This window comes from Callorhinus ursinus, unplaced genomic scaffold, assembly GCF_003265705.2.
Source record: "Callorhinus ursinus isolate GAN/ISIS: 27379988/994484 unplaced genomic scaffold, GSC_fseal_2.0 scaffold75, whole genome shotgun sequence".
Lineage (NCBI taxonomy): Eukaryota > Metazoa > Chordata > Mammalia > Carnivora > Otariidae > Callorhinus > Callorhinus ursinus.
In genome coordinates, this window is record NW_027397137.1 from 1,148,432 (window position 1) to 1,174,309 (window position 25,878).

General features: G+C 44.6%; 3 protein-coding genes across 5 annotated transcripts in view; 2 read left to right on the forward strand and 1 right to left on the reverse strand.

Annotated features, from left to right (window-relative positions):
• GET1 (guided entry of tail-anchored proteins factor 1) overlaps window positions 1-10,187 on the forward strand; it is a 65,059-nt gene extending 54,872 nt beyond the window's left edge. The window contains exon 5 of the mRNA XM_073887097.1: window positions 9,821-10,187. Within this exon, the coding sequence (XP_073743198.1) occupies window positions 9,821-9,843 (23 nt within the window). The 3' untranslated portion in view covers window positions 9,844-10,187. The remainder of the gene's footprint in view (window positions 1-9,820) is intronic.
• LCA5L (lebercilin LCA5 like) overlaps window positions 1-13,904 on the reverse strand; it is a 40,141-nt gene extending 26,237 nt beyond the window's left edge. Inside the window, exons 1-4 of one of the 2 annotated variants that reach the window (XM_073887092.1) lie at window positions 13,843-13,904; window positions 10,217-10,320; window positions 9,403-9,597; window positions 5,217-5,372 (exon numbers count right to left, since the gene is read on the reverse strand). The gene's annotated coding sequence lies outside the window, so the exon portion shown is untranslated. Of the gene's footprint in view, window positions 1-5,216; window positions 5,373-9,402; window positions 9,598-10,216; window positions 10,581-13,842 lie in introns of those variants that run through there. The other variant, XM_073887093.1, reaches the window with a different exon arrangement.
• A 5,366-nt stretch (window positions 13,905-19,270) lies between these two features.
• Window positions 19,271-25,878, forward strand: part of SH3BGR (SH3 domain binding glutamate rich protein) — a 56,087-nt gene continuing 49,479 nt past the window's right edge. The window contains exon 1 of one of the 2 annotated variants that reach the window (XM_025863424.2): window positions 19,271-19,542. In XM_025863424.2, the coding sequence (XP_025719209.2) occupies window positions 19,498-19,542 (45 nt within the window). In that variant the 5' untranslated portion in view covers window positions 19,271-19,497. The remainder of the gene's footprint in view (window positions 19,543-25,878) is intronic. The other variant, XM_073887100.1, reaches the window with a different exon arrangement.

Here is a 25,878-nt window from a genome sequence, read left to right on the forward strand (position 1 = left end):
GGACAGTCCTGTGTAATGGGTATTAGTAACCCTATTTTATAGATGAGCACCCTCAAGCCCAGAAAGAACCCGTCCAAGGTCACAAATCTAGAGTAGGAGAGCTGAGTTTTGAATCCAGGTCTGTCGGCCTTGAAATTTTTTTTCACGTAAACCATACTACTTGACCCCAGGTGGACATAATTTGACCCAACTTATTTATCACGGAAACCTTAAAATGTTAAATTATGTCAAATCCTGTGACAAGTCTATGGGAAAAACTTGCTATTCAGCTTTTCATGTTTTACCTGTAGTCTTGAGCCCCAAATCTGAGACTATATTGAAAATTATCACTCATCCCTTAATCTTTCAGATTAATCAGTACAACTCACTTAGAATCTGACATGACAGGAACAGGGAGATGATGAATATAAGGAGGTTAGGGTGGAGGAGTATTCTTTTCCATTCTTAGATTAGAATATTGAGGTTTGACGATGTGTTTATACTCCACTCCATCTACATTAAAAAAAAAAATCCCTCTGAATCACATGCTCACAAAGGGCTAAAATGAGCTTTGATTGTCCCATGTCTGATATAGCAGAAAGCTAGCCATCCTGGTCTCTTTGTTTAATCAACATTGATATTACAGGGAGAAAAAGGGGGAAAATTCTTTAAAAAAATTTTTTTTAAAGATTTTATTTATTTATTTGACACACACACAGAGAAGGAGAGAGCAAGCCCAAGCAGGGGGAATGGCAGGCAGGGGAGAAGCAGGCTCCCCGCTGAGCAAGAAGCCTGATGATGCAGGGCTCAATCCCAGGACCCTGGGATCATGACCTGAGCCGAAGGCAGCAGCCCAACTGACTGAGCCACCCAGGGGCCCCAAAAGGAAAAAATTCTAATGGGAATCCACTGGAGCCAAATAAGCTTTAATGTCTATAGACAATCTCCCTCATAAAACAGTTCTATCAGATTAAAATGTACCCTAATGGAAGGCTTTATAGGTTTAGCTATAAAAAAGAAGGTGCATCCAGGGGTGCCTGGGTGGTTCAGTCGTTGAGCGTCTGCCCTCGGCTGAGGTCATGATCCTGGGGTCCTGGGATCAAGCCCTGCATCAGGCTCCCTGCTCTGCAGGGGGCCTACCTCTCCCTCTCCCACTCCTCCTGCTTGTGTTCCCTCTCTTGCTATGTCTCTCTCTCTCTCTCTGTCAAATAAATAAATAAAATCTTAAAAAAAAGAAGGTGCATCTGAAAGCATTATTGCCCTCCTCATTTAGATTTGCAAGAACCATAAGTCTCTATTGATGGCTGAATTGTTCCACTGTATACTGTCTCTATTTTGCAAGGTCTCTATAGCTAGGAGGCAGTAATTGTAGCTCCTTTAACATGCTTGGAAAAAATCACATGCAATTAAAAATGTCTCAGTGAGGAGATGCCGTATTAGCAAAACTGTCCATAATCTCTCTTGCTCACTAATTCACCTAATGAAATAGGTATAGTTTCCATAGGATGGGCCAAAATGTGGTCTTAGTATAAAGAAATGTGTGTGTGTGTGTGTGTGTGTGTGTGTGTGTGTGTGTGTGATAGGTGGATAGAAAATTCTTTATTGTCACCAATTATCTAGTGGATATACTGTCAGCTTGTTTTTTTTTTTTTTTAAAGATTTATTTATTTATTTATTTGACACAGAGAGCGAGCACACAAGCAGGGGGTGCAGCAGGCAGAGGGAGAAGCAGACTCCCCGAGGAGCAGGGAGCCTGACACAGGGCTCAATCCCAGGACCCCAGGACCATGACCCAAGCCAAAGGCAGACGCTTAACCGAGTCACCCAGGTGGCCCCTTTGATACATTTCTATAGTACGTGGTGTGAGGCACAGTCACTCTACTATTACAACCTAATCTATTTCACTGAAAAAAACATAAGTAACTTTGGATTTATTGGGTTCATTGATCTATCACTGTCTCATAATTAAAAAGGCACAAATACTTTATGTAGTAAGAGGGACTTTGCAGTGATCAGGTGAAGGGCCCTGACGTGAGGAGATTACCCATGTGGGTCTGATGTAAATACAAACTGTAATTTCAATACATATCCTTAAGATGTTAATTGTTTTGGAATTTACTAAATTTAAAAGTTGTCATAAATGCTTTACATAGTGCTATATTCTTTTGAGAGAGTATGTTTACAACCTGGTGAGGCCCACGATGTGAACTGGCCGGCCCAGGGATTTACTAGAACTCATTAATGTTAGTGTTACTAATATCAGCTTTTAGGTAAACTTGATGTGCTTCTTTCTGCTATAATAAATAGAAAGATAATTGTTCTTAGTATTAGTAGTAGTCTTGGACAAAAACAGGTTATGAGAAAAATGGGGACCAGACGGTTTCATATTAAGCAGTTCAGTAATGATTGTACCAACACTTGAATGAGTTTATTAGGTGATTCACCAACATTTAAATGATCATTTTTAATGCATCCAATAGTTCAATGTATTTGCCTTACTGAGAGCATATATATATATATTTTATTATTATGTTATGTTAATCACCATACATCATTAGTTCTTGATGTAGTGTTTCATGATTCATTGTTTGCGTTTAACACCCAGTGCTCCACGCAGAACGTGCCCTCCTTAATACCCATCACCAGGCTAACCCATCCCCACACCCCCCTCCCCTCTAGAACCCTCAGTTTGTTTTTCAGAGTCCATTGTCTCTCCTGGTTCGTCTCCCCCTCCGATTCCCCACCTTCATTCTTCCCCTCCTGCTATCTTCTTCTTCTTCTTCTTCTTTTTTTTTTTAACATAGAATGGATTATTTGTTTCAGAGGTACAGGTCTGTGATTCAACAGTCTTGCACAATTCACAGCACTCACCATAGCACATACCCTCCCCAGTGTCTATCACCCAGCCACCCCATCCCTCCCACCCTCCACAACTCCAGCAACCCTCAGTCTGTTTCCTGAGATTAAGAATTCCTCGTATCAGTAAGATCATATGATACATGTCTTTCTCTGATTGGCCTATTTCACTCAGCATAATACCCTCCAGTTCCATCCACATCGTTGCAAAGGGCAAGATCTCATTCCTTTTGATGTCTGCATAATATTCCATTGTATACATATACCACATCTTCTTTATCCATTCATCTGTCGATGGACATCTTGGCTCTTTCCACAGTTTGGCTAGTGTGGACATTGCTGCTATAAACATCGGGGTGCATGTACCCCTTCGGATCCCTACATTTGTATCTTTGGGGTAAATACCCAGGAGTGCAATTGCTGGATCGTATGGTAGCTCTATTTTCAACTGTTTGAGGAACCTCCATACTGTTTTCCAGAGTGGCTGCACCAGCTTGCATTCCCACCAACAGTGTAGGAGGGTTCCCCTTTCTCCACATCCCTGCCAACATCTGTAGTTTCCTGACGTGTTAATTTTAGCCATTCTGACTGATGTGAGGTGGTATCTCATTGAGGTTTTGATTTGGATTTCCCTGATTTCGAGCGATGTCAAGCACTTTTTCATGTGTCTGTTGGCCATTTGGATGTCTTCTTTGGAAAAATGTCTGTTCATGTCTTCTGCCCATTTCTTGATTGGATTATTTGTTCTTTGGGCGTTGAGTTTGATAAGTTCTTTTTAGATTTTGGATACTAGCCCTTTATCTGATATGTCATTTGCCAATATCTTCTCCCATTCTGTCGGTTGTCTTTTGGTTTTGTGGACTGTTTCTTTTGCTGTGCAAAAGCTTTTTATCTTGACGAAGTCCCAATAGTTCATTTTTGCCCTGGCTTCCCTTGCCTTTGGCGATGTTTCTAGGAAGACGTTGCTGTGGCTGAGGTTGAAGAGGTTGCTGCCTGTGTTCTCCTTTAGGATTTTGATGGACTCCTGTCTCACATTTAGGTCTTTCAACCATTTTGAGTCTATTTTTGTGTGTGGTGTAAGGAAATACTAATCCATTAATTTTAATCAAAACATGATCTTATCAAAACAGTTTTTGGAGTGGTGGTCAACCACATTATTGTTTTAATCTGTTTAGTTTTTGGGTCATTTGTTACACAGGCATAGATATATTTTCTCAGGATGGTTCAGTTACCAAAAGAATTACTTGACGTTAACATAAACGATACCCACTAAAGAGACAGAACATTCTTAGAATTTTGGAAGTCCCAGGACCCCAGAACTATTCTAAAATTTCTACCTATAGGACCTTAATATGGGTCTGTTTTGGTTCACCTGTGATAATTCCATTCTTTTTCATGACACTGATGTATGAGATCCATCATGGACAATGTAAAATGAAGTGTAATTTTTGGTTATTGCTAGTCAGCAATGAGATGTACTGTAAATGCTTGTATCAAGCAGCCGTCTGGGATAGTCAGTCTGTTAAACACCAGTTTTCTCATTGATCTGTTAAAATTGGATTGATGACTAGTATCAGGTCTATAAATACACTTTTAAGTTGATGAAACTGCTTTTGAGTGTCTTTGTATTAATATAACTAGGCAATACCTCATTGTTATCAATTAAAAATATATGCAGGCTCCACACATATGGATTTCTGATTATGTGGTTCATTACTGAAAAATCTAGGTCTTAGGCCAACCATCTAATATTGTTTTTAGCTAATTAACTTATTGATTAAAATGTTCAGTCAAAGAACATTTATTTAGTATCTACCAGGCACTGGGGTTATGAAGAAGGCAAACCTCTGCCTTCAAGGATTTAAAACTACGTAGTTAGTAATTATGTTATGAATGCTTAGTATAGAGCAAGCAGACTAGTTTCTGATACACCAGTTTATGGTGGTGTATGGTTCAGATTTTGGTATCATTTATATTTTGAACACTAACTAGTGTTTAGAGTATAAAAGTGCCTGTTTGATTGCCCTCGAAGCATAATTGCACTGTTTCTATCATAACAGGATTTACAGTGGTTTCTTTGCTGTTATGACTCAGGAATACAACCACAATTAAAAACACGGCTTAAATGGAAAAAATGTAATCCAGTTGATGATATGCTTTTCTGGGACGCACTACAAGAAGGGATGGCTGCCCAGAAGAACAATACATTCGTGTATCATGATCGTTTAATTATAGAATTAGAAAGAAGAATGTTCAAGGTCAAGATATACATTTGAATCGTCCTGAAACCACACTTTTGTGTAGTTGTCTTCAAGTCTGCTTTTGCACAAAAGCAGACCAAAAAAATACGCTAAAATGTTTTAAAATGAATTAGTGCATACCTGCTGTCCTTTATCAAATGTTCCTAAGATGTATGAAGATCAACTATATGTTCTGAGCGGAGGGTTCTTCACACTGTAGTCTTTATGAGGTTTCCAGGGCACTATTTTTTGACATGTTTTGGTCTCTCTTTAAGGAAAGAATATATTTCAAAAAACCTAGAATATTACAAAAGGAAAATATCAAGATCTCACAAATAAACATTTATATAGAAGACTAAGTTAAAAATTTTGAATCAGTATTAATTTATATATACTCATTTGTTTATGGATTGCTGTATATTTCAACACTTGCTGTTTCCTTTTCCAATTTATTTTTCCCTATAGCACATCTCATTACCTGATATAATACATACTATACTTATTTAGCTTATCTGCTGCCTGACTGCCCCACTGAAACAGGTGCTTCATGATTGCAGTATTTCGACTGTTTTGTCTACGGCCACATCCTCAGTGCCCAGAAGTTCCCAGGAAATAATAAGTGTTCAATAAATATTGATTAAATAAATTAATGGTCAGGGTGCTTCCATGCATCCTTAATTCCTGTCTCCATATCCATTACTCTTGACGAAGTTTTCACATCTCCTGACTCAACTTAAGATACCCTAAGTACCCTAAATGAATGCTTTCCCAGTATGATAAACAAATACATGTCTCAAACTTAAAAACTAGCCTCATGCTTAATAGTGAAACATTAATTGACATTGCTGCAAGGATTAAGGACTATCACTTCTCTTAATGAATACTGTTTTGGAGGCGGTAGCCAGTGAAATTAGATGTGAGAAAGAAATAAGAGGCATAAACATTTGGAAAGAAAAGGCAAATTATTATCATGTGCAGATGGCATGACTGTATACTTACAAAACCCTATAAAACACTATAACACAAAGAGCATTCAATAAAATTATAGTTACTAAATGGATGTAAAAATCAATCATTTCTATATGCAAATGAAAATGACTTAGAAAATAGATAAAAATATCCCGCTTACTGTATCAGCTAAGAATTTGAAACCATCCAATACAGGTTTAATTCCAATAATATAGAAAAAACTTTAAAACTGTTGAAAGAAATAAAAGAAGATTTATGTAAGTGGAAAGATGTATTGTGTTCTTATATAAGGACGCAGATGATAAAGTTGTAAATTCTCCCTACTTTAATCTACATAATCAAAATATTCCTAATAAAATGCCAAGAGTAATTTTTTTTTGAAATTTGACAAAATGACACTAAATTCTTATGGAAAAATAAATATGGGAGAGCCCAAAGGATTTTGAGTAAGAGTGACGGGGATGGGATGGATGACCTCTGTTAGATGTGGAGATAGAAGCCCAGGCACTAAAACAGCCCGATTCTAGTGCTTGAAGAAACAGAAAGACGTACTAGAATAGAGTTCAGAGACAGAAGCACATACGTAGTGAATTCTAGTGTAAGATAAAAGGTGGAGAAAAGTGGACATTCAATAAATGGTGAGGGGGGGATAGGCTAGACATCTGGAAACCAAACCAAAAGCAAATCCTTATTGCATTCCTTACACTAAAGTAAATATCAGACGGAGTAAAAATGTAAATGTTGGAAACAAATAAACCACCGAAGGACATAATAAAAGCAGCTGCACAAAAACTTAAAGCTTCTGTACAACAACAACAAAAAATCACAAAGTTGAAAGGCACATTAGAAAATGGGAAAACTATTTTCAAGAAATATGACAAAGAGCTAATTTCCTTAATTTATAAAGAAGTGTAATACTGCATTAGTAAAACGGGCAAAGTATATGAACACATTACAGAACAAACACAATACGGAAACACAGACAACCAAGGAATACCTAAAAAGATGTTCAGTTAGAGGCACCTGGGTGGCTCAGTTGGTTAAGCGTCTGCCTTTGGCTCAGGTCATGATCTCAGGGTCCTGGGATCGAGCCCTGCTTCTCCCCCTCCCTCTGACCCTCCCCCCTGCTCATGCTCTCTCTCCCCCAAATAATAAATAAAATCTTAAAAAAAGATGTTCAATTAATTAATGAAATACAAATGAAAACTATTAGAATCCAGTTTAATCCATCAGAATGGCAAAAATTAAAGGTTTGGATAATGTATCATTATAACTATGATTAATGATAGTACTTCCAATGCATAGTGTAAAACATAAAAGAATGAAATACATCTCTGCATGTATGGATATATAAAAAACCCTAAGAGACGCTCATTTTCTTTTCTTTTTAGAGATTTATTTATTTTAGAGAAAGAGAGAGACAGAGTTTGGGGTGGGGAGAGGCAGAGGGAGAAGAGAGAATCTCAAGCAGATTCCATGCTGAGAGCAGAGCCCAGCACGGGGCTTGATCCCAGGATCCTGAGAGCATGACCCGAGCCAAAACCGAGAGTTGGATGCTTAACCGACTGCACCGCCCAGACTCCCTGAGATGTTCATTTTCTAATCAATGTCTGTAGGTTGCCAATCACCTGCCATAATGAAAGGAATTAAAGTCCCATTTTTAAGATATAAGACTTGCATTTGGTACCATGTAGGCTGAATAAGGCTCCCAGGTCACTCCAAGGATGTCCTCCTAATCCCCAGAACCTGTGACTCCCTAGACCCTGTGGCCAGAACTTCTCTGTATAGTAAGAGGGACTTTGCAGTGATCAGGTGAAGGGCCCTGAGGTGGGGAGATTACCCATGTGGGCCTGATGTAAACAAAGGGCCTATGGGGGTGGGGACCCTCAAAGAGCTGGTCAGAAGACGCAATATGATGTAGGAAGCAGAGTCAGAAAAAGATGCTTTGCTGCTGGCTTTGAAGACGGAGGAAGGGGTCACAGGCCACAGACAGGCTTCTCTAGAAGCTGGAAAAGGCCAGGGAAAGGATTCACCCCTGGAGCCTCCAGAAGGAACCAGACCTGCTGACACCTTAATGTTAGCTCCATAAGACTCATTTCAGACTTCTGATCCCCAGAATTGTAAGAGAATAGATTTGGGTTGTTTTAAGCCACCGAGTTTGTGCTTGTTACAGCCGACACAGGACACTAATACAGATAATCTGGAAAAACATCACGCATCACAATGAGACTAAGAGCAGGCTATTAGAATATAAATCAAATGCACTATTACAAATTTCAAAAAGTCAAAGAGGAGGGGGAGTTCAAATGCTTTGGAGAAGTAACTTAATGCTCCCAGAAACCATCTTGCCTGAGCGCGCCTGGGCTACATCTTGGAAAAACATGACCAACCTTGTGGAGTAGGTGGGATTGTTGGCTTTGGAAAAACTAACTGGAGAAGAGAGTGGATTCTCACCAGCATTCAGGATGGACATTCTGAAAAAGCAAGAAGGCTGACCCTGTGCACAGGGTTTTTTTGGTGCAGGTGTGCCCGGAGGCTGACATAAGAGGCTGGGTGGCAGGGAAGGGGTGGGGGTGGAGATGGCAGAGAATGGCAAGGGGCTGGCAGGCAGCTGGCAAGGTCGGGAAATTAACTACACAAAGAAGTTAATCGAGGAAATATATTTAGAATCATGGAGGCCAAGTTTCTTTCCGCTTTCAAGTGTTTTACTTACGTGGAAAAAACCCTGAGGTGTTGAATAGGAATATTGGGTTAAAAATACACACACACGGAAACAGAAACAGTTATAGATCTATGTGTATGTGTGTGTGTATTTTTCCTAACTCTGCTCCCTGAGAGGGCCTAGAAGCAATGGCCCCCCAGGAACAATGAGCACACTGAGCACCAACCTCCACTAAAATGCCATTTTCCATTAAGAAGAATCAGGTTCCTTGGAGGAACGGGTAGCTCCAGGCCTGGGATAAGGCAAGTCCAAGGTAAGGCCGGTGTGTGTCAAAGGGCACAGAAGCCCGCTTAATGAAGTTCTCGCTGGTCAAATCTAGGAGAATTTGAGCATCGAAATAAATGATGGTACAAGATGACAACCTACTACAATAAAGTAGGAATCCGTGAGTCCATCCTGACATAATGAATAACCAAATGGATGAGGAAAGAAGAGAAGGCTCTTCCTTACGGTAGGCTGACAACTAATACGCGAACAAGGAGCGGTGAGAAGAGAGGATGGCAGTTTGACAACTATCACAGAGGTAGTCGAGACAGGCAGGAGTTGTCAATGGATGCTAAAGGCCAGTACATGTCAGACTGGTAAGGAACAGAATTCGGCATCCTACTAATCAAAAAGAAAGGGAAAGATGGTGACCTTGTAGAGAAAACTGGCAGATACCACCCTGACCAGGTCATCAAGGTTCACATCCCCCACGATGGGACGGGTAGACCGCACGTGCCTCCCCCTGCCTGAGGAGGACACAGGGTCATTTCAGGGCTCTTCCTCCCAGGAACATGGCCACAGTCAGGTCATGAGAAAGCAGCAGCCGGATGCAGGGTGAGGGTCTTCCTGCAGAACAAAGGAAGGCCCGAACTCTTTAACAAAACTCTTTAACACAGACACTTTGACACAAAATTAAGCAGAATATTAAATGAATAGCAAAGCTCTTCGTTTAGCTTATAAAAATAGTATCCTATCAGTAAGATGATCACCTATCTTAAAGGCTTTCAAAAACACTATTTCAAACATCGCACCCACCTTTAAGATTATGTGTCCCAATTTTTTGTTTCAGAACTTTGGTCATTCTCATATTGAAGAAGGGAAGTTCAAGAATCAACACTGCTTAAGGAGAAAGGGAGTCTGCTATAGAAGAAGAAAAGAAGGCACGCGTGGCCAGCCATGTGAGTTCTCGTGCCAGCTCTGCCGGGATGGCCAGCTGTTTGACCTCAACTCTTCAACGCCTGAAGTTAGCTAATTGTGCTCAGTAACTCCTAAGGGCCAGTCCCGCACGAAAATCCATGAATTAAATATACCTATCTATACACATATCAAAGTTCAAGCTTTATTTGATAATATGAAAATGTGCCATGTTCAGTGTTTGGATGGTTATAGACAAGTGATATAGGTTTGGTCATTTAACACCTTGATATATTTTATTTATTTTTAACAAAAACCCTGAATTCCTTACCAGACTGAATATTCCAAAGAAGCGCCTTCAGGATGAGAAAAGGAGGAGGAACTCTGTCTCTCTACTTCCACCAAGTGGTGGCAAGTGCAATGTACCACGTGAACCTAACAAAAATTGAATGAGTTAAGGGCTAAATTTCTGAAAGTGTGCATTTTCACCTCCCTCTCGTGGCCATTGTCACATTTCTTTTTAATTTCCACTGTTGACCTGATATTTACTAGAATTTTATTCTATTCTAATAAGTTGTACTAAAATACCCCACCTTGATTCATCTTCCACATTAAAATGTTCATTTCCTTCATTCCTTCAACACGTATCTGAGAGCTTTCTACGCGCCAGAACAGTATGCGGTACGGGGGGGTGTCACGAACACAAACGAACGCCTCTCTTTTCATGGAGCTTATATGATGGTAATAAAATAATCACAATGGTGACTGTTCTAAGTGTTTTAGAGGAAAGAGATACAGTTCTGCGAAGATATATGACAAAGAAACCTGATCTAGACGGTGACCTTGGAAGTTCTATGGAAGGGCCATCTGAGCGGAGATATGACAGGTCAGTGGGAACTAACCACCCAAAAAGGAGTGGAGGGTAAGAAGGGAGTCCATTGTGGATGGAGAGAGGACAGCTCCAAGGCCTGGTGGGTAGATGGGCCCATGTGGCTGGGTCCCAGGGGTTCCCGATGAGTCCCCAGAGGTAGGTGGGGGTGAGCAGCTGGAGGGCAGGTTTATGATTTGGGTCATTAATCCAAGAGCAACGGGGAGCTAGCAGTGAGCAAAAGGGGGAGGCTGCGGAAGAGAGAACATAATTTGCTCTGCTTCCTGAAGGTTACTTGGACTGCAGTGTGGAAAACAGAAAAGAGAAAAGCCAGAGGAGAGGATTTCAGAAGGCTGCCGGCAGAAGAGGGCAGCTCGGACTGAGGTGCACAGGAGGCAGTGCTCAGTGACCCACCGGATGCCGGGGTGAGGGGAAAGGTCAGGGAGGAGTCCCAGCTGCCGATGGAGGAGGTCCCAGCTGGGAGGGCTGGCGGGAGACTGGTCTTCTGCACACGGTGTTGGTGTCTGAGAGGTATTAAGAGGCAAGGCCACCCCGCTAGCTGGACATGTGGGTCAGCTCAGAAAAGAGGGTCAAGCTGGAAAGATAAAGTTGGGAGTCCAGAGCATAAAGATGGTGAGCATGGGTTTGTGCCTAACGTCCGGATACAGGCAGCATGGGGAGAGAATGTGATGAGAACCGACTGAGCTTTGAGACACTGCCATATTAAGGGGCCCAGAGAAGGAGAGGGAGGCAGCATGGTAGCAGGAAAAGCAGAAAGCGGCTGGGTGGAGGGGGGCACAGAAGCCAAGGGAAGACAGCGTTTCAAGAGATGGGAGCAGCAGTGCCAAATTTAAATGCTGCCAAGAGACTGAGCAAGATGAGGCCTGGAAATGTCTGATCAGTGGTTTTTGTTTCAGTATAGAGATGAGGGTGGAAGGCAGTCTAGAGTGGGCTAAGGGATGAGACACAAGAAATGGATGCACGGAAGACAGCAATTCTTTAAAAAGTTTGCCGGTCAAAGGGAATGAGAGATTGAGCAATAGCTGGAAAATGAAGGGGAACAGGGGGTCAAGAGAGATTTTTTTTTCTTCCTTTTGTGACGGGACAATGGACCATGTTTAAAAGCCAAAGGGAAAGAGCCAGTTGAGATGGAACAGGTGACAGCTGATAGGGAAGTCATAAGGTTTTTGACAAGCGGGTAGGGATGCTATCCAAAGCACCGGGGCGGGGGGGGCCTTGGATGGGAGGGATAGCTGGGGACGGCTGTAGGTAAGGCTGTAGTTGTGGTAGCGGGGGCTTGGAGACACCCGGCAGACAGCTTTCGTTCCTCTAGGAAGTGACTGCACGAGGGGAAGGTGTGAGATCAAATCTGAGTAAAAGGGGAGGTTTATGATGTGCAGTATCCTATGGCCCCCTCTGCAAGTTGCAGTGATCCTACCATGCTACTTTTGTTAATTGGGGTCTCACTTGAGGAAAAAGAGAAAAAATGGGAGCTGGGGGGTTTGCGATTGGCAGGGTACAGGTGTGTCGGGGCCATTAGCTCCCTGAGGGCAAGGACCTGTCCCTGTCAATCCCTGCATCACTCTGGGACTGACTGACTAGAGCATCAGCGCCCAGGCACTCACTGTCAAACTGACCAACACTGGGATGATCACTGGTCTCCATTTCAGTCTGCCTCTTTTGGTGCGTCTCTAAAAAACCAAAACCAAAGAGTGGGGAATAAACAGAACCTGAGTTCCTCCGCGTCTTCTTTTTCTCACTTGGAAGGAGGCTCTGGATTCTTTTACTCTTCTGTACGGTTTTAAAGGTCTTGTCAAAGTTCTATCCAGGGACACAGTCATATACCCAAGAAAGCTAAGGGGCATCTTTCCATTTTTAGCTTGTTAACACTACAGTGTTTATGCAGCTTTGGCTACCTGTTTAAAAGCTGCAATCTTCAAAATACGTACGAAAAATTATCTTTATCTACGTAATCTATGAAACTCATATCCTTAAAAGAAAACCTTGACTCACTTGAAATGACAGAGAATGGGAACACAGAGTAAGACTGTCCACATTCCAATTGGCAGGCAGGAGATGATGGTGGCCTGGACAGGGGTGGCAATCGTGGGGGTTGGCAGAAACGGTGGGACTGTGCCTCTCTTCAGGGCATGATACGAAGGACGTGTTGACGGACTGATTGTGGGGAGGGAGGAAAACAGGAGCAAGGAGGACCTCAAGGCCCGGACCACCGCGCGAATGGCTTCCAGTAATGGGGTGGGTAAAGGTGTGGCAAGAGCAGGTTGGAGGGAATGCCAGGGCTTCCCCTGGACATCCAAGTGTGGATGGGGGCGGAGCCGTGGTGAGCACGCAGGTCTGAAGTTCTGGGGCAGGGGCAGGGCTGGAGACACACTTTTGGGGCTCGTTGGCATTTAGAAGGGTCACGAGCCTATGAGGCTGGATGAATTTATCGAGGGAGCGAGTGTAGATAGGAAAAAAAAAAAAAAGGTTCACGGTCTTGCTCAGCAGAGGAACACCCATCTTAAAGAAAGTCACCTGTGGCGCGAGGGGGAAACTGCGGACAAAGCGCTCCAAGGCTGAGCGAGCGAGGAACACAGGGCAGAAATTTCAAAGAACTCACATTTCCACGGGCTGGCGATAAGGAAACGTCAGCACTAAAGTCACAAGGAAAAAGCGAAACAAAGCTAACGCGGGTGGGCCGGCGCGAACCTGAAGGCATCAGACGCACACCGGAACAAAGCACTGGCCAAAGCCCGCGGGCGGGGGGCGGGGCTGACGGCGGCGCCGGGCGGCCGCGGGTCCCCGGGGCCGGTCGGGGCCGCCCCTGCCCGAACGCCCCGGCGGCCAGGCCGCGTGAGGAGGGGCCCCGGCGGCGCGGCGAGGGCGGGCGAGGGCGTGGGCCCCCGTCCGGGCTGCGAGGCCACGCTCTGCGGGAGGAGGCGGCCGGCGGCCCGGCTACGTTACCAGCTCCACCGAGAGCGAGGCGGCGCGGCCCCCCGAGCTGGGCAGGGGCCGGGGCTGAGTGGCGGCACCGGAAGGCCCGGAGGCTTGAGGAGGAGGCTCTGGCTGGGGCCGGGCCGGGCCGTTACCTGCTCCGCGCGGCCGCCGCCGCAGCGCCAAGCCCGCAGCCTCCGGGATCCCGCGCGGCGCCTCCTGGGACTGGCTGAGCCGGGCAGCGGGGCCGCTAGGTCCGCGCGCTTGCGCGCTGGTGAGCTGAGCGTGGGCACTTCGGCCCGGTAACCTCCCGCCGGCTCGCCTGCGCGCTCGGGGCTCCCACCATCCGCCTGGCCGCGTCTCGAGCGAACGAACGGGTCCCGCGGCAGTGCAGCTGTCCCTTCACGCTCTCGGTCGCACTCGCCCCTGTACTGGTGTTTTTGAATCCCGAGTCCAGTGCGCATGGCCGGTTCCCTGCCGGGAGGCGCACCGACCCAGAGCAAGGCGCTCCAGGTTGGCTGCTAGGCAGGTAGGGAAAGGAGTGGATCCAGGAAGGCAGGTGTAGATGCCCGGTTCCCCGGGAAGGGGCTGGGCCCAGCCGGGCAGGTGCAGACTCGTCTCTGCTCGGTGAACAAGTGGATCGAGAGCAGAGCACCCCCGTTGACCTCTCTTTATAAAGATGAATTTCTTTGGTGAAAGAAAATCTGATCCCAAAGCAATGCATGTTGGTGGTAGAGAATTTAGAATGTACAGCAAAGTACAAAGAAAAATTAAAAATTACCTAGATGATGGAATTGCGGGTGATTTTTAATGATTACCTAGGAATTTTCAATGACTGCATAGGCAGAATCAAGCAACATTCATATTACTTCTCTTCCTCCCCGCCTTCCCCTCCCCCATTGTATTGATGCCATGTTGAATATCCCTATAAGTGAGTCTTTGACGTGTGAAAATTAATAAAGGGAAACATCGCTAAAGTAGGTTTGAGGCTAGAAGGGGGAGCCCTTACCATTCAACTCAATTACGGGCTCCAACAGAAGTGTCAGTTACAGACTCCCCAACAGAAGAGCGTCAACAGGAAAGAATTATCAATTATGGGCCCAAGAGGGAAAGATGTGCTTTGCATCTCCTTCAAGAAAGCGGCCACCCCCTGTAACTCAGTCAAGGAGAAAGTCATCACCCTGAACTCTTGATTTCCCAGATGGACTTTTGAATTCCTCCCAACTTTTTCCTTCTCCATAAAATCATGTTCCTCTCCTTTGTTTGTTGGACCTGCCTAAGGTTTTGCCATAGTTGACATGCCCCACGTTCCAATTCTTTGTTACTCCCGACTAAACCCATTTACTGGCAAAAATAACTGACAATTTTATGTTTAAGGTTAACAGAGGTCACCCCTGACTCCTTAGAATAAATCCTACATGTGAAATCGAAGGATCAAAGGAAATGCCCACTTTGAGGCTTTCTGAAGGTAGATGAAAGTTTGCCTTCTAGGCAAATGTCTCCCAATCCTTAACCCACACTGAGGATAATCTTTTTAATTTCTTTAAAAAATATTTGCCCATTTTATTGTTAAAAGTTGATACTTTGATTCTATTCATGTCTTTGCTCAGAAGGGTAGATATTTTTTTCATATTCTTAGTAATCATTTGTACTTTTCGATTTGCTTTTTTCCTGCCTCTTGCCCATTTTTCACTCGGTGCCCATCTTTGTAGAACTTTCTCTGTTCTGTGAAACTCAGGTCTGGCTATATGAAAACTTGGTCTGCGGTAGATGTTGTAAATATTTCCCCCAGTTTGTCAAATACTTTTAAATTTTGTTTGCAGTGTATTTTGATATTTGTGTAGAGTCAAATTGATCCCATTTTCCATCTGTGGTTTTTGATTTGGATTTTATGTAGTAGCGGTAGTGGGCGTTTCCAAACTGACTCTGTTTAGATCTAGTTTTTTAAGGGGTGAGGAAGGGGCAAGGCTTCCCTTTCACGTCACCACCCCAAGAGCGCCCACTCTTAATTTTGGTGGGCTGTGTTTCAACAACCTTAGGTCGTGAGTTATCCCTACAAGGTGGGTGGTGGCGCTCTTTGTTGCTGGTGAGCTGGGCAGCATCTCTTGGAGGACATACAGCAGACAGGTGACACCCTAGACTTGACATTCATGGAAAGATGCCTGCTTAATGGCTGATGGTGTCCCCAGCACAGTAACGAAAGTGGCAGTTTATTATTAAGTGAACATCCCAACCCTGGTACTCAGGACTGGAGGATCCTGAAAGATGGAAGTCCCTCAGAGCTTCCTTTCCCATCCGAATGGTCTCTCTTCTTCTTTGCTAGCTGTTCTCAGTCAGCCTTTGTTTCTGCCTTTGAAAGAGGGTGTTTGTTTTCCATAGGTATCCGTGTGCCTTATGGAAGGGGAGAGACCTGGTGAGTACAAAGCTGAAGAAATACCTTTAGGAATTCTGCTACATAGTAACATATGCCTTTATTTCTCTGTATTAGTTTAATTAAGTCCACTGTAACAAATCACCACAGACCCAGTGGCTTAAAACAACAGAAATTTAGGGTGCCTGGGTGGCTCAGTTGGTTAAGCGACTGCCTTCGGCTCAGGTCATGATCCTGGGGTCCCGGGATCGAGTCCCGCATCGGGCTCCCTGCTCAGCAGGGAGTCTGCTTCTCCCTCTGACCTTCCTCCATCTCATGCTCTCTCTCTACCATTCTCTCTCTCAATAAATAAATAAAAATCTTTAAAAAAAAAACAGAAATTTACTCTCTTACAGTTCTGGAGGCAAGAAGTCTGAAATCGAGGTGTTGGCAGGGCCAAGCTTCCTCTGAGAGCTCCTGGGAAAAATCCTTCCTTGCCTCTCTGGCTCCCCATGCTCCTTGGCTCATGGCAGCATCAGTCCTGTCTCTGCAGCCCTGTCTTCACACGGTGTTTTTTTGTCTCTGTCTGTGCCTCCTCTTCTTGTAAGGACATCTGTTATTGGGCTGAGGGCCCACCCGAAGTCCAGGATGATTTCTTTTCAGAATCTCAACCAATTTCACCTACAAAGATCCTGTTCCCAAATAAGGTTCACATTCTGAAGTTTAGGGTGGACATGAATTTTGAGGGGGGACATTATTCAAGTCACTGCTGTTACTCTGGTGGTCACCACTGTCATTCCACGTAGTACAAATATGCCTTTATTTCCCAAATTTCTCATTTCTCATACACATATCACATTACGTACACCAAAACATAGCATCTGGTATCATTTATTATAAGATCATCTGAGGATCTCTGCCAAGTTTGGAGTCAATACCTCACACTTTTATCATTAAAATTAGATGAAATCTTTCTTTCATAGTGTGTTTGTTCCTCAAGTCACCACGATGTGCACTTTAGCTATCTTAGGATTTTAACTGTTAATTGTACCTCAATAAAGCTGAAAAAAATTCTGTAACAAAATAAGTATTGTTCTTTCACTTAGCATCAAGGACTAGGGATGTGAAATGATAAGCATTCTGCCTCTTCAGTGGAGCACACAGCTTATTTTTGAAGTGAATTTTCTTTCTTTTGTTCTTTTTTTTTTTTTAAGATTTTATTTATTTGCCAGAGAGAGAGAGAGAGAGCACAAGCAGGGGGAGCAGCAGAGGCAGATGGAGAAGCAGGCTCCCTGCTGAGCAAGGACCCGGATGCCGGACTCTATCTCAGGACCCTGGGATCATGTCCTGAGCTGAAGGCAGATGCTTAACCGACTGAGCCACCTAGGCGTCCCTGTAGTGAATTTTCTAAGGCAGAGATTAGTTGAGCTTTATTTTAAGACTCACTTGGAATGTTTCGTATTGGCATTAATTATCCTGAAGTTTATTGGAGTCAGTGTCATAGATGTAAAGATCTTTCAGCTAGAGTTTTCAGAGTTCTAATTTGTACATTTTCACGGTCATTATTAAAAGGATAAGCTTCTAAAAATAATTCATAGTGTAAAGACGGTGCACTAGGAATTTGAGCGTGGTGTGTCAGGAGTTTTTCTGGTGTGGTGTGGCGATAGAAGGATTGGGTTTGTGTCTTGCTTGGATGCACCATTTCCTGTCCTCACCCTTGAGGAGGGATAGGAGTAGAACCCAGTGTTAGTGTTGTGCACATTAAGGGAGCGGTTTATGCAAAGCACTTAGAGCAGATCTGGCATGTGGCACACACTTAAAAATTGTTAGTTCTTGCTTCAAGTAGGCTATTCTTTCTCCCGAGGGCATGTGGACGGAGGTGGTATGTCATTGTCCAAGGCAGTGTTGCCCCATATGATCAGCAGTCGTATATTCTCTAGGGCACATGAGGGTCAACTACAGTTTACGTTACTAATTTACAAAATCATTGAGAAATATGCATAGTTTATTACTCTCTTCAATCATATTTGGAGAAAAATGGCTTGCTCATGTGGTAGAATTTGACACTAAGGTGTTGAAAAAAATACTTTCACAAAAATAGCATATACTTACTTTATGATTTTGAAAATACGGGAAAGGAGCACAAACGACCTATAATCTTTGGTGGGCTTGAAAAAATTTACAATGCTAATGACTTAAATTTGGGGAGCCATCAATCATCTTCACCAAGGGCCTAATTTGGGGAGCAAACTTTGCATAGTGAGGTTCTAAGTTAAACGGCAGTCATCTCAATCATTGTTTGTGATGTAAATGAATTTGAGCTATGTTGCAGGGATGGGGCGTCCCTTCTCGTTAAAGGCGCCTGTCCTGGGGGAGGGGAGCAGGCCTCCAGGCCCCTGGGACTCTGGTGAAGAAGGCAGGTAAAGAAGGCCTCCAGACCCCTCCCTGCCCCAGCATGCCAGTAACCACCTCCTCCGGGAGTAGCCGGGGACTGAAAAATAGAAAGAAAGAGAGAGACTCGGTTATCTAAGAGAATAACCCCCTGGTGCCTCCTATGTCCTTGAGCTTGATCTTGAAACCCATCAGAAAAATTGGGAGGTAGCGTTTGGGCTTTTTACGCGATTTAAGTATCCACATAAAGAAGACGGAGAGAGACTGGGACAAACATTTATTTTCTCCCCGCGTCTCTGAGATAGTGAAGACATTTCGCTTGTTGAACTCATCCCTGCTGACAGCCCGCCGCTGCCGCCCTGCCTTGTCTGGGATGTCAGTGAAACCTTACACGTCTGCCGCCTGTCAGCTTCTGTTCTTTAGGAGCAACAGGTGGGAAAGGGAGAAACCTGGAAGCGGGCCACGCCCAAAGGCATCTCTGGTATATTTCGAGTTCACGGAACTTTTAACCGGCCGGAAAACGTGCAGGTCAGGATGCCTTTGCTTATTCCAAGGCCTGTGTGGCCGTTCGGACCCCCGCGGGGCGTTTGCCGAAAGCCTCGCAGACACGGCGCCCTCGAGGACGGAGCTGGCGTCTTCTGGGCTTTTCCAGCCGCGCCCGGGCGCTCGGCTGCCCCCCCCCCCCCGCAAGGGCCTGTGCGTGCGCGGCTGCCTGATTGGTGCGCGGCGCAGCCTGGCCTTTTAGGGGCTGTTGTCGGGCGTTTCAAGTCAGTGGCTGCTTTTATCGACCAATCCGGTCGTCGCCCGGCCGATCCCCCTCCCGCGCCCGGCCAATGGCGGGGGAAGCCCGCGCCGTCCGCGCCGCTACCGGCAGGCGCCGGGCTTAAGTTGCGGCGGGAGGCGCAGGGGCTCAGACCGCGCTGGGCGGCTGCCAGCTCGCACCTGGCACCTGCACCTGCTGCTACCTGGCACCTGCTACCTGCCCGGCGCGGGCCGCGGTCGGGATCCGTCTAGCGCCGCGTTCCCTCGCGGGGGTGTGTTGGGGGGACCCCTCTTTCCGACTGCCAAAATGGTTATCAAAGTGTTTGTTGCCACATCTTCTGGGTCCATAGCGGTAGGTGTCTGCTGGAATGGGTGGGGGGCCTTTCTTCCTGTCGGATTTTCTGAGGAACTCAGGCCGGGAAGTGGAAGAAGCGGGTCTGGCCCAGCGTTGGCCTGAAGTTTGTTGTGTGAGGAGTGTGTAAGTCAGCCGTGGCTCCGCAGTAAGCCTGCGTGCCTTTGCTTTCTGCGTTTGCTTTAACCGCGTTGAAGAAGTGTGGAAAATGAGTGATCCTGGCTAGCTGGGTGTGAAAGGGATTCCAGGAAGGGGGCGTGTTTGATACTAGAATTTTTAACATGTGATTTGTGTCACGTTGTGTTCGCATATATTATAGAATTAGAGGCTTTTTTTTTTTGGTGGAGTGTTTCTGCCAATCATTCTGTAAGACTTAGACTAACTTAAAGTTGCAAATAAATGACACTTTGTGTAACCATATTTGGAGGGTGTGATGAAACTACCAAAATGACTGCTGGGTGTGGTTACAGTTGATCCTTGAACAATGCGTGGGTGGTGGTGGTGGTGGTGGTGGTGGTTAGGGGCACTCACACCAGCACAGTTGAAAATCCATGTGTAACTTTTGACTCCCCAAAACTTCATTAATGACCTACGGTTGACCAGAAGCCTTACTGACAACTTAAACAGTTGATTAACACACATTTTGTATGTTATATGTAATATAAGCTGTATTCTTGCAATAAGTAAGCTAGAGAAAAGAAAATGTTATTAAGAAAACCATAAGAAAGAGAAAATACATTTTCAATACTTTCTGTAGTTACAGAAAAAAAATCTGCATATAGGTGGACCCGTGCAGTTTAAAAGTTGTGTTGTTCAAGGGTCAATTGTACTTGTGTGTGTGATGTAACTATACCAAAAGTGTAAAGTTAGCATGTGTAATAGTATTATTTGGGGAAAATGATGTCACAGTGACAAGAGCAAACATCTCTAAGGCCACAGTTTTAAATGCTCTAGGAATTCAAACAGGCCAAAAATAGGTACGAGGTGCAGACCCCATAACACTGCGTCTGATTTCCCTGGGACCAGGCTCAGAATCTCCCCTCCAGTTTCTGCCTTCATTCTGTGCAGGATAGACCTGCCTGAAGAAACAAGGGTAACTGAAGGAGCCACTTCTCCTTGGCAGTGATTCAGGCTTTGATTTTAGGCTTGAACCTGCGGTGTCTGTCGGAGACTGACATTTCTGGGAGCATTTGAGCCTTTAGGGGGCTGTAGGAGGAAGCCGTTTCATCAGTCCTGAGGGCTGGACACCAGCAAGGGGGCTGTTTCCTTTTATATCTAGTTCCTGGGCCATCCTGTAGCTTGGATTTCACTCAGCCAGGGATGATACCCTCGGCCAGCAGCTGGCTGGAAGCAGCCCCAATGCTGGCTCTTGAATGCCCCCACCCACAGCCCTGAAAGTTCGCGCAGTTTCCAGAGGGTAAGGAGGGAACAAGAGAGAAGAGGCTGGTTGTCCCTCTGAGCACAACCCATCAGCAATGGCTTAGTATCTGTGGAACATCTTTTAACAGAAACAGAGGAGGGAAAATTCCAGATGTAAAACCGCAAAATCTTTTGTGGCTGTCAATAACCTCAGAAACTTTTAGTTGACCCGTAAAGAGCACATTTTTGGGTTACTAGATTAAATATGATTTTTATTGAAGAAAATGGCTTTAGTGACCTTTCAATATGCTGTTGACACTCATTGACGGAAACTTTTACCACTGACCAATCTTCCACGTGTTCTGTAGGCCAGGTGTGAGTGCCCTATGCATCCTTCCAGAGATGGTGAACAAACTTGTGAAGTTCTTAGGATTATTTGATGTCTTACATTCTTGAAGTTTGGGCGTATGATTGAGTTAGCCTCGGAGGGTCTGGAGGGACACTGTTCACTCCAGGATCCTGGAAAAACCACATTAACTGTGGTTCCCCAAGCAAATGTTTTGTTGTCACTTGGAACTGTTTGACCTTGGGAAAGTTATTTCACCTTGCTAAGCCTCAATTTCCTTATCTGTAAAATGAGGATAAGAATAGTATTCGTCTCATGATATCGCCAAGAGGATTTAGGAAATAAGCCCCGAGCGCCTTGCATGGTGTCCAGGGCTCAGTGCTCAATACATATTATAGTTATTAGTGAACTTCGTAATTATTACATATGGCTACTTAATATTATAGTTGTTTTAAGTATTAGGTATTGTAATTTTTGGCTAATGTTAATGTTTAAAATATATTTTAAAAAGATTTTATTGAGAGAGAGAGACAAGAGAGCATGAGCAGGGGAGAGAGGTAGAGGGAGAGGGAGAAGCAGGCTTCTCACTGAGCAGGGAGCCCGACATGGGGCTCAATCCCAGGATCCTGGGATCATGACCTGAACCAAAGGCAGACACTTCACCGACTGAGCCACCCAGGTGCCCCAATGTTAGTTAATGTTCATCAGTATTATTGTAGTTATAATTATTAGCTAATGTTATATATGTGAATCTGTGATGATTATGTTTCAGAAGAACTGTCCCAAGCCACATAAGTGGAATAATTTCTGTCTTATCCTAAAGAAGGACAACCGATGATTCCCATGGTATCCGTGCTAGTGATTTTCCCTGGGTGGGGGGATTTCACCCAGAAGCTTCCTTGCAGGAGAACCGCAGAGCAGCTTCCAGTGTGTGTGGTGGTGGGTCTGCAAACACTTTACTGCTCGTTTCCTCAGTCTCTTTATTTTAAAAAAGGATTCCTGCCTGCAACTTAGTCAACGAGGGCCTGTAACCTCTAAGGGATGAATGAAATAATGAAAAAGGAAACATCTCGTTGTAAGGGGCTTATGCACATGCAGCTGTGTGTCATGCCTCTGAATGGTTGATGATAAGGCAATGTCACACGTTTTACCGATTTACGGAGGAACGTAGTGGAGAGACCTTGGGAGCGGGAGCAGGTCTGTGTCTTCCTGAAGGCCAGCGCCACGGCTGGGGGACAAAGGGAGAGAGGGCTGTCCTCACTGTTTTCAAGATGCACCGTCCTTGGAACCATGATATTCAAGAACAGACCCGGAGGCGGCTCCTGGGTTTTTCCATCATTTCTCCAGCCTTTGCTTGAGTGTAAATATAGGGGGCAAAAACTCCGCTCTTGAACGAGATGGATCCAGGTGTAGATCTTGGAAAATTCCTTAATTCACTGGTGCCTCAGCTTTATTATTTTAAAATGGTGATCAGAGTACTTAACCTGGCTTGGCAACCAGGATAAGTCAGTGAGATAAGACTGTGCAGGCTCTTACCTTGTCCAGGATGCTGTGCCACACGTCCTGTCATGTTCCTTGGTTCTCACCAGAACCTGAGGAGGGTGGCGCTTTACCCATTTTGCAGACGAGGCCATTCAAGAGTGGACTCCTGCTCAGACAGCAGCCTTCTGAGCCAGGGGGAAACGCAGGTTGCCTCTGCTCAAATGCAGTGTGCTTTTCACTAAGTGTAGTGACCTCAGTTGGAAAAGCTCCTAACTGTACAAGACAATAAAAGGGAGGTGCCAAGCAAGTGACTCAAAGATCACTCTGACACGTTACAGTAACCAATGGTGGCCGGTGACTTCAGGAAAAGAACACTTTCTTAAGAGTAAATATAACAGGATAGGAAACACAGGGCTCTCTGAGCCTCTGCTGAAGTCCCAAAGGCTCCAAGTGACCCAGAACCCAGGGACCCCCAGATTCTCCAGAGGGGCTGCCTAGAAAGAAGGTACAGCCCCGCGGGGCGGGGTAGCCCTGGTCATGGTGCAGGGGAGGGAGGAGAAAGAGCAGGAGGTGGGAAGGAGAGGGTGTCTGTGGTGAGAACGACTGGGTGTGGTGTATACCCTCCTACCCCAGGGGCCGTAAAGGGAGGTGTCCTCTGGGAGCTGATGTCCCTGGGGGGCAGGGCAGGAGGCCACCTGGAGAAGAGCTGCACTTTGCCTGGGAGGGTCCATGAATAGGAGGGAGGGCTGTGGCGGAGAGGGCCCCCACTCAGGGTGGCCCTCAGGGCGTGGGCAGAGGTGACCATGCCACCAGGTGAGCTCATGTACTCCTTGCTCCCCTCTCTCCTCCTCTGGGCTCATCCTAAGACTACTCCAGCCCCTGGCAGAACTCAGGTGCTCCAAGGAGCCAGATCAGTGATGCCTTTAACCCAGTTTAAAGTACTGGTATTTGGGGAGGATAGAAACAGATTTTACTTTTCTTCTCTTTTTTTGAGAGGTGAGGGGGCTGAGAAATAGCACTTAACACAAGGTCATGCACCCAACAGTCCGTTAAGTTCCTGCAGATGCAATTGCTTGTCTTGCAAGAGGTAGCAGCAAACAGATCTTCCCCTCCCATTTTCTCCATCCTTCTTTGACTTTCTAACCGCAGAAACACAAGTCAGGACTTTGGGAACTGGTCTTCATCGATTCAGAAATCGTGGAATAAAATGAAATCCTTCTATTTCATCTCAAGTCCTGAGGCATGATTAATAGAGGTGGAAATAATGGTGAGGTGGCCAGGCGGATTTGGGCTCCATGGGAGGGTACTTGAGGAGGAAGGAAGACAGGAGTTTGGACAGAATAAAGGATGTTGCCTTCTGAATCTTCAATTAAAAATAAATCTGCCTAAAACGAAGACATCTCTACTCTTCAAAGAGCAAAGTTATCTCTGGAAATAGCCAAAGGAATAAGTAATTATTATAGAGTGGCACAGATAATTATGGACAAAGTGGAAAGTACATACAGAAAACATGATTAATTAAAATAGTAATTTAGTTCCAATGACCTGTCATCAGGTCTGATGGGATTTTGTAATATTCAGAAATTCAGCTGTGAAGCTATGGAATTGGAGCGCAGTTTCGGTGAGGAGGAACAGAAGGGCCAAGGGCTACGCAGCCTCGCCTTGGGGGAGGGCTCATGGTGGAGAAATACGAGCTCATCCTTTGCCTCTGATAGAAGTGACACTCAGGAATGTGCCAGAAGCTTGTGCCAGAAGCTTAGGGGAAATTCCGTCACCCCACACCTTTATGATTTTTATTTTTATTTTTGTCCATGCTTGCGCCAAACTGAGTCTTAATGATTAAGTGTTGTATTGTAGCTAACGGCAGCCTTCAATTTATTGATCTAATGCTTTTAGTCGCAGTATCTTTGCTATGTTGGTGGAACAGATGTTACTTAAGAAGTAAATGTGTGATTGCCATTTATACACACCTGGGTACGTAACTTATACAATTTTATATGCAATGTATATTGTAAAAAATTCGAAAGTTATTTCTATTCATTTATGTCATATTTATAATTCATATAATATATACAATCAGGTCACCACCAAAACCAAATTCTACATAATCCAAAACATAATTTGGTTTTGGTGGTGACCTGTTTCCAGGGCTTAAGCATCCATATGTACTTTATTTTTCTTTATATTAAGAAAGAAATATTCTACACATGAATCATTGATAGACTCATTCACTTTGGCAAAAATGAATAAAAAAATATAAAAAAATATATTTTTTTCTTTTGGTATACAAATCTACGAAAGGAATTGGGTTTGACCCAAAGAGGGTTTGAGGCTAGACATTGGGTTTGGGATGGGTATGAGCCTTTTATAACATTTGTTTGGGATTCTCAAATTCTAATACCTCTGCTAATGAATGAGTTATGTGAGAATGACAGGGGGCCTCATACTCTAGAAAACATTTTTAATGGCTTTTTTTTGATATGAGACAACATTCTATGCAGAAGATTTAACAAATTAAGTTATTAGATATTTTCATGTCAAAGAAAATCCTTAAAATTTTGCTCTTACTTTTAAGAAATGGCTTATTTTGCCTCTTGATCATCTTCAGCATGTTCGCTGCCTAGAATGTACAAATGAGTTCTTTGCCTTTTTTTCACCCACATAAGCAGGTTATGAATCTGTTCACACAAAGAACTTGGTACATTGTCTTGTGCAGAGTAGAGTGGGTAAATAAGTGTTTATGATTGTTGGGTTGACCACTCTTAGACCTCTCTCCCAGAGGCTCCTAAGTGGGGTCCACAGAGTGTGCTCCAAGTTGTTTACTGGTGGGTATGAAAGAGGGCATTGTGCATTTTGAGAGTGAATTCTTTGAACAGAGAGAATGGTTGTAGTTGTCTCTGGGGATGGAGGTCTGAACTGTGAAGAGGGCCACATTCCTGAGCAATGGTGGCTGGTAGACAAGAGCCGGTGGTGGAGAGGGGGGCATCAAGAGTTGTCTCTCAGGTGAGGCTGGTGTTCTGCTCTCCATGTGAGTGGAAAGGAGAACTCCGAGGGAAGACAAGGTTCTTTACCGTGTTGCTCTTTGTGAGCTGGGAGACACGACCATTGGCTTCTCCTGGTTTTTCCTCTGTCCTTTCCCCTTTCACTCA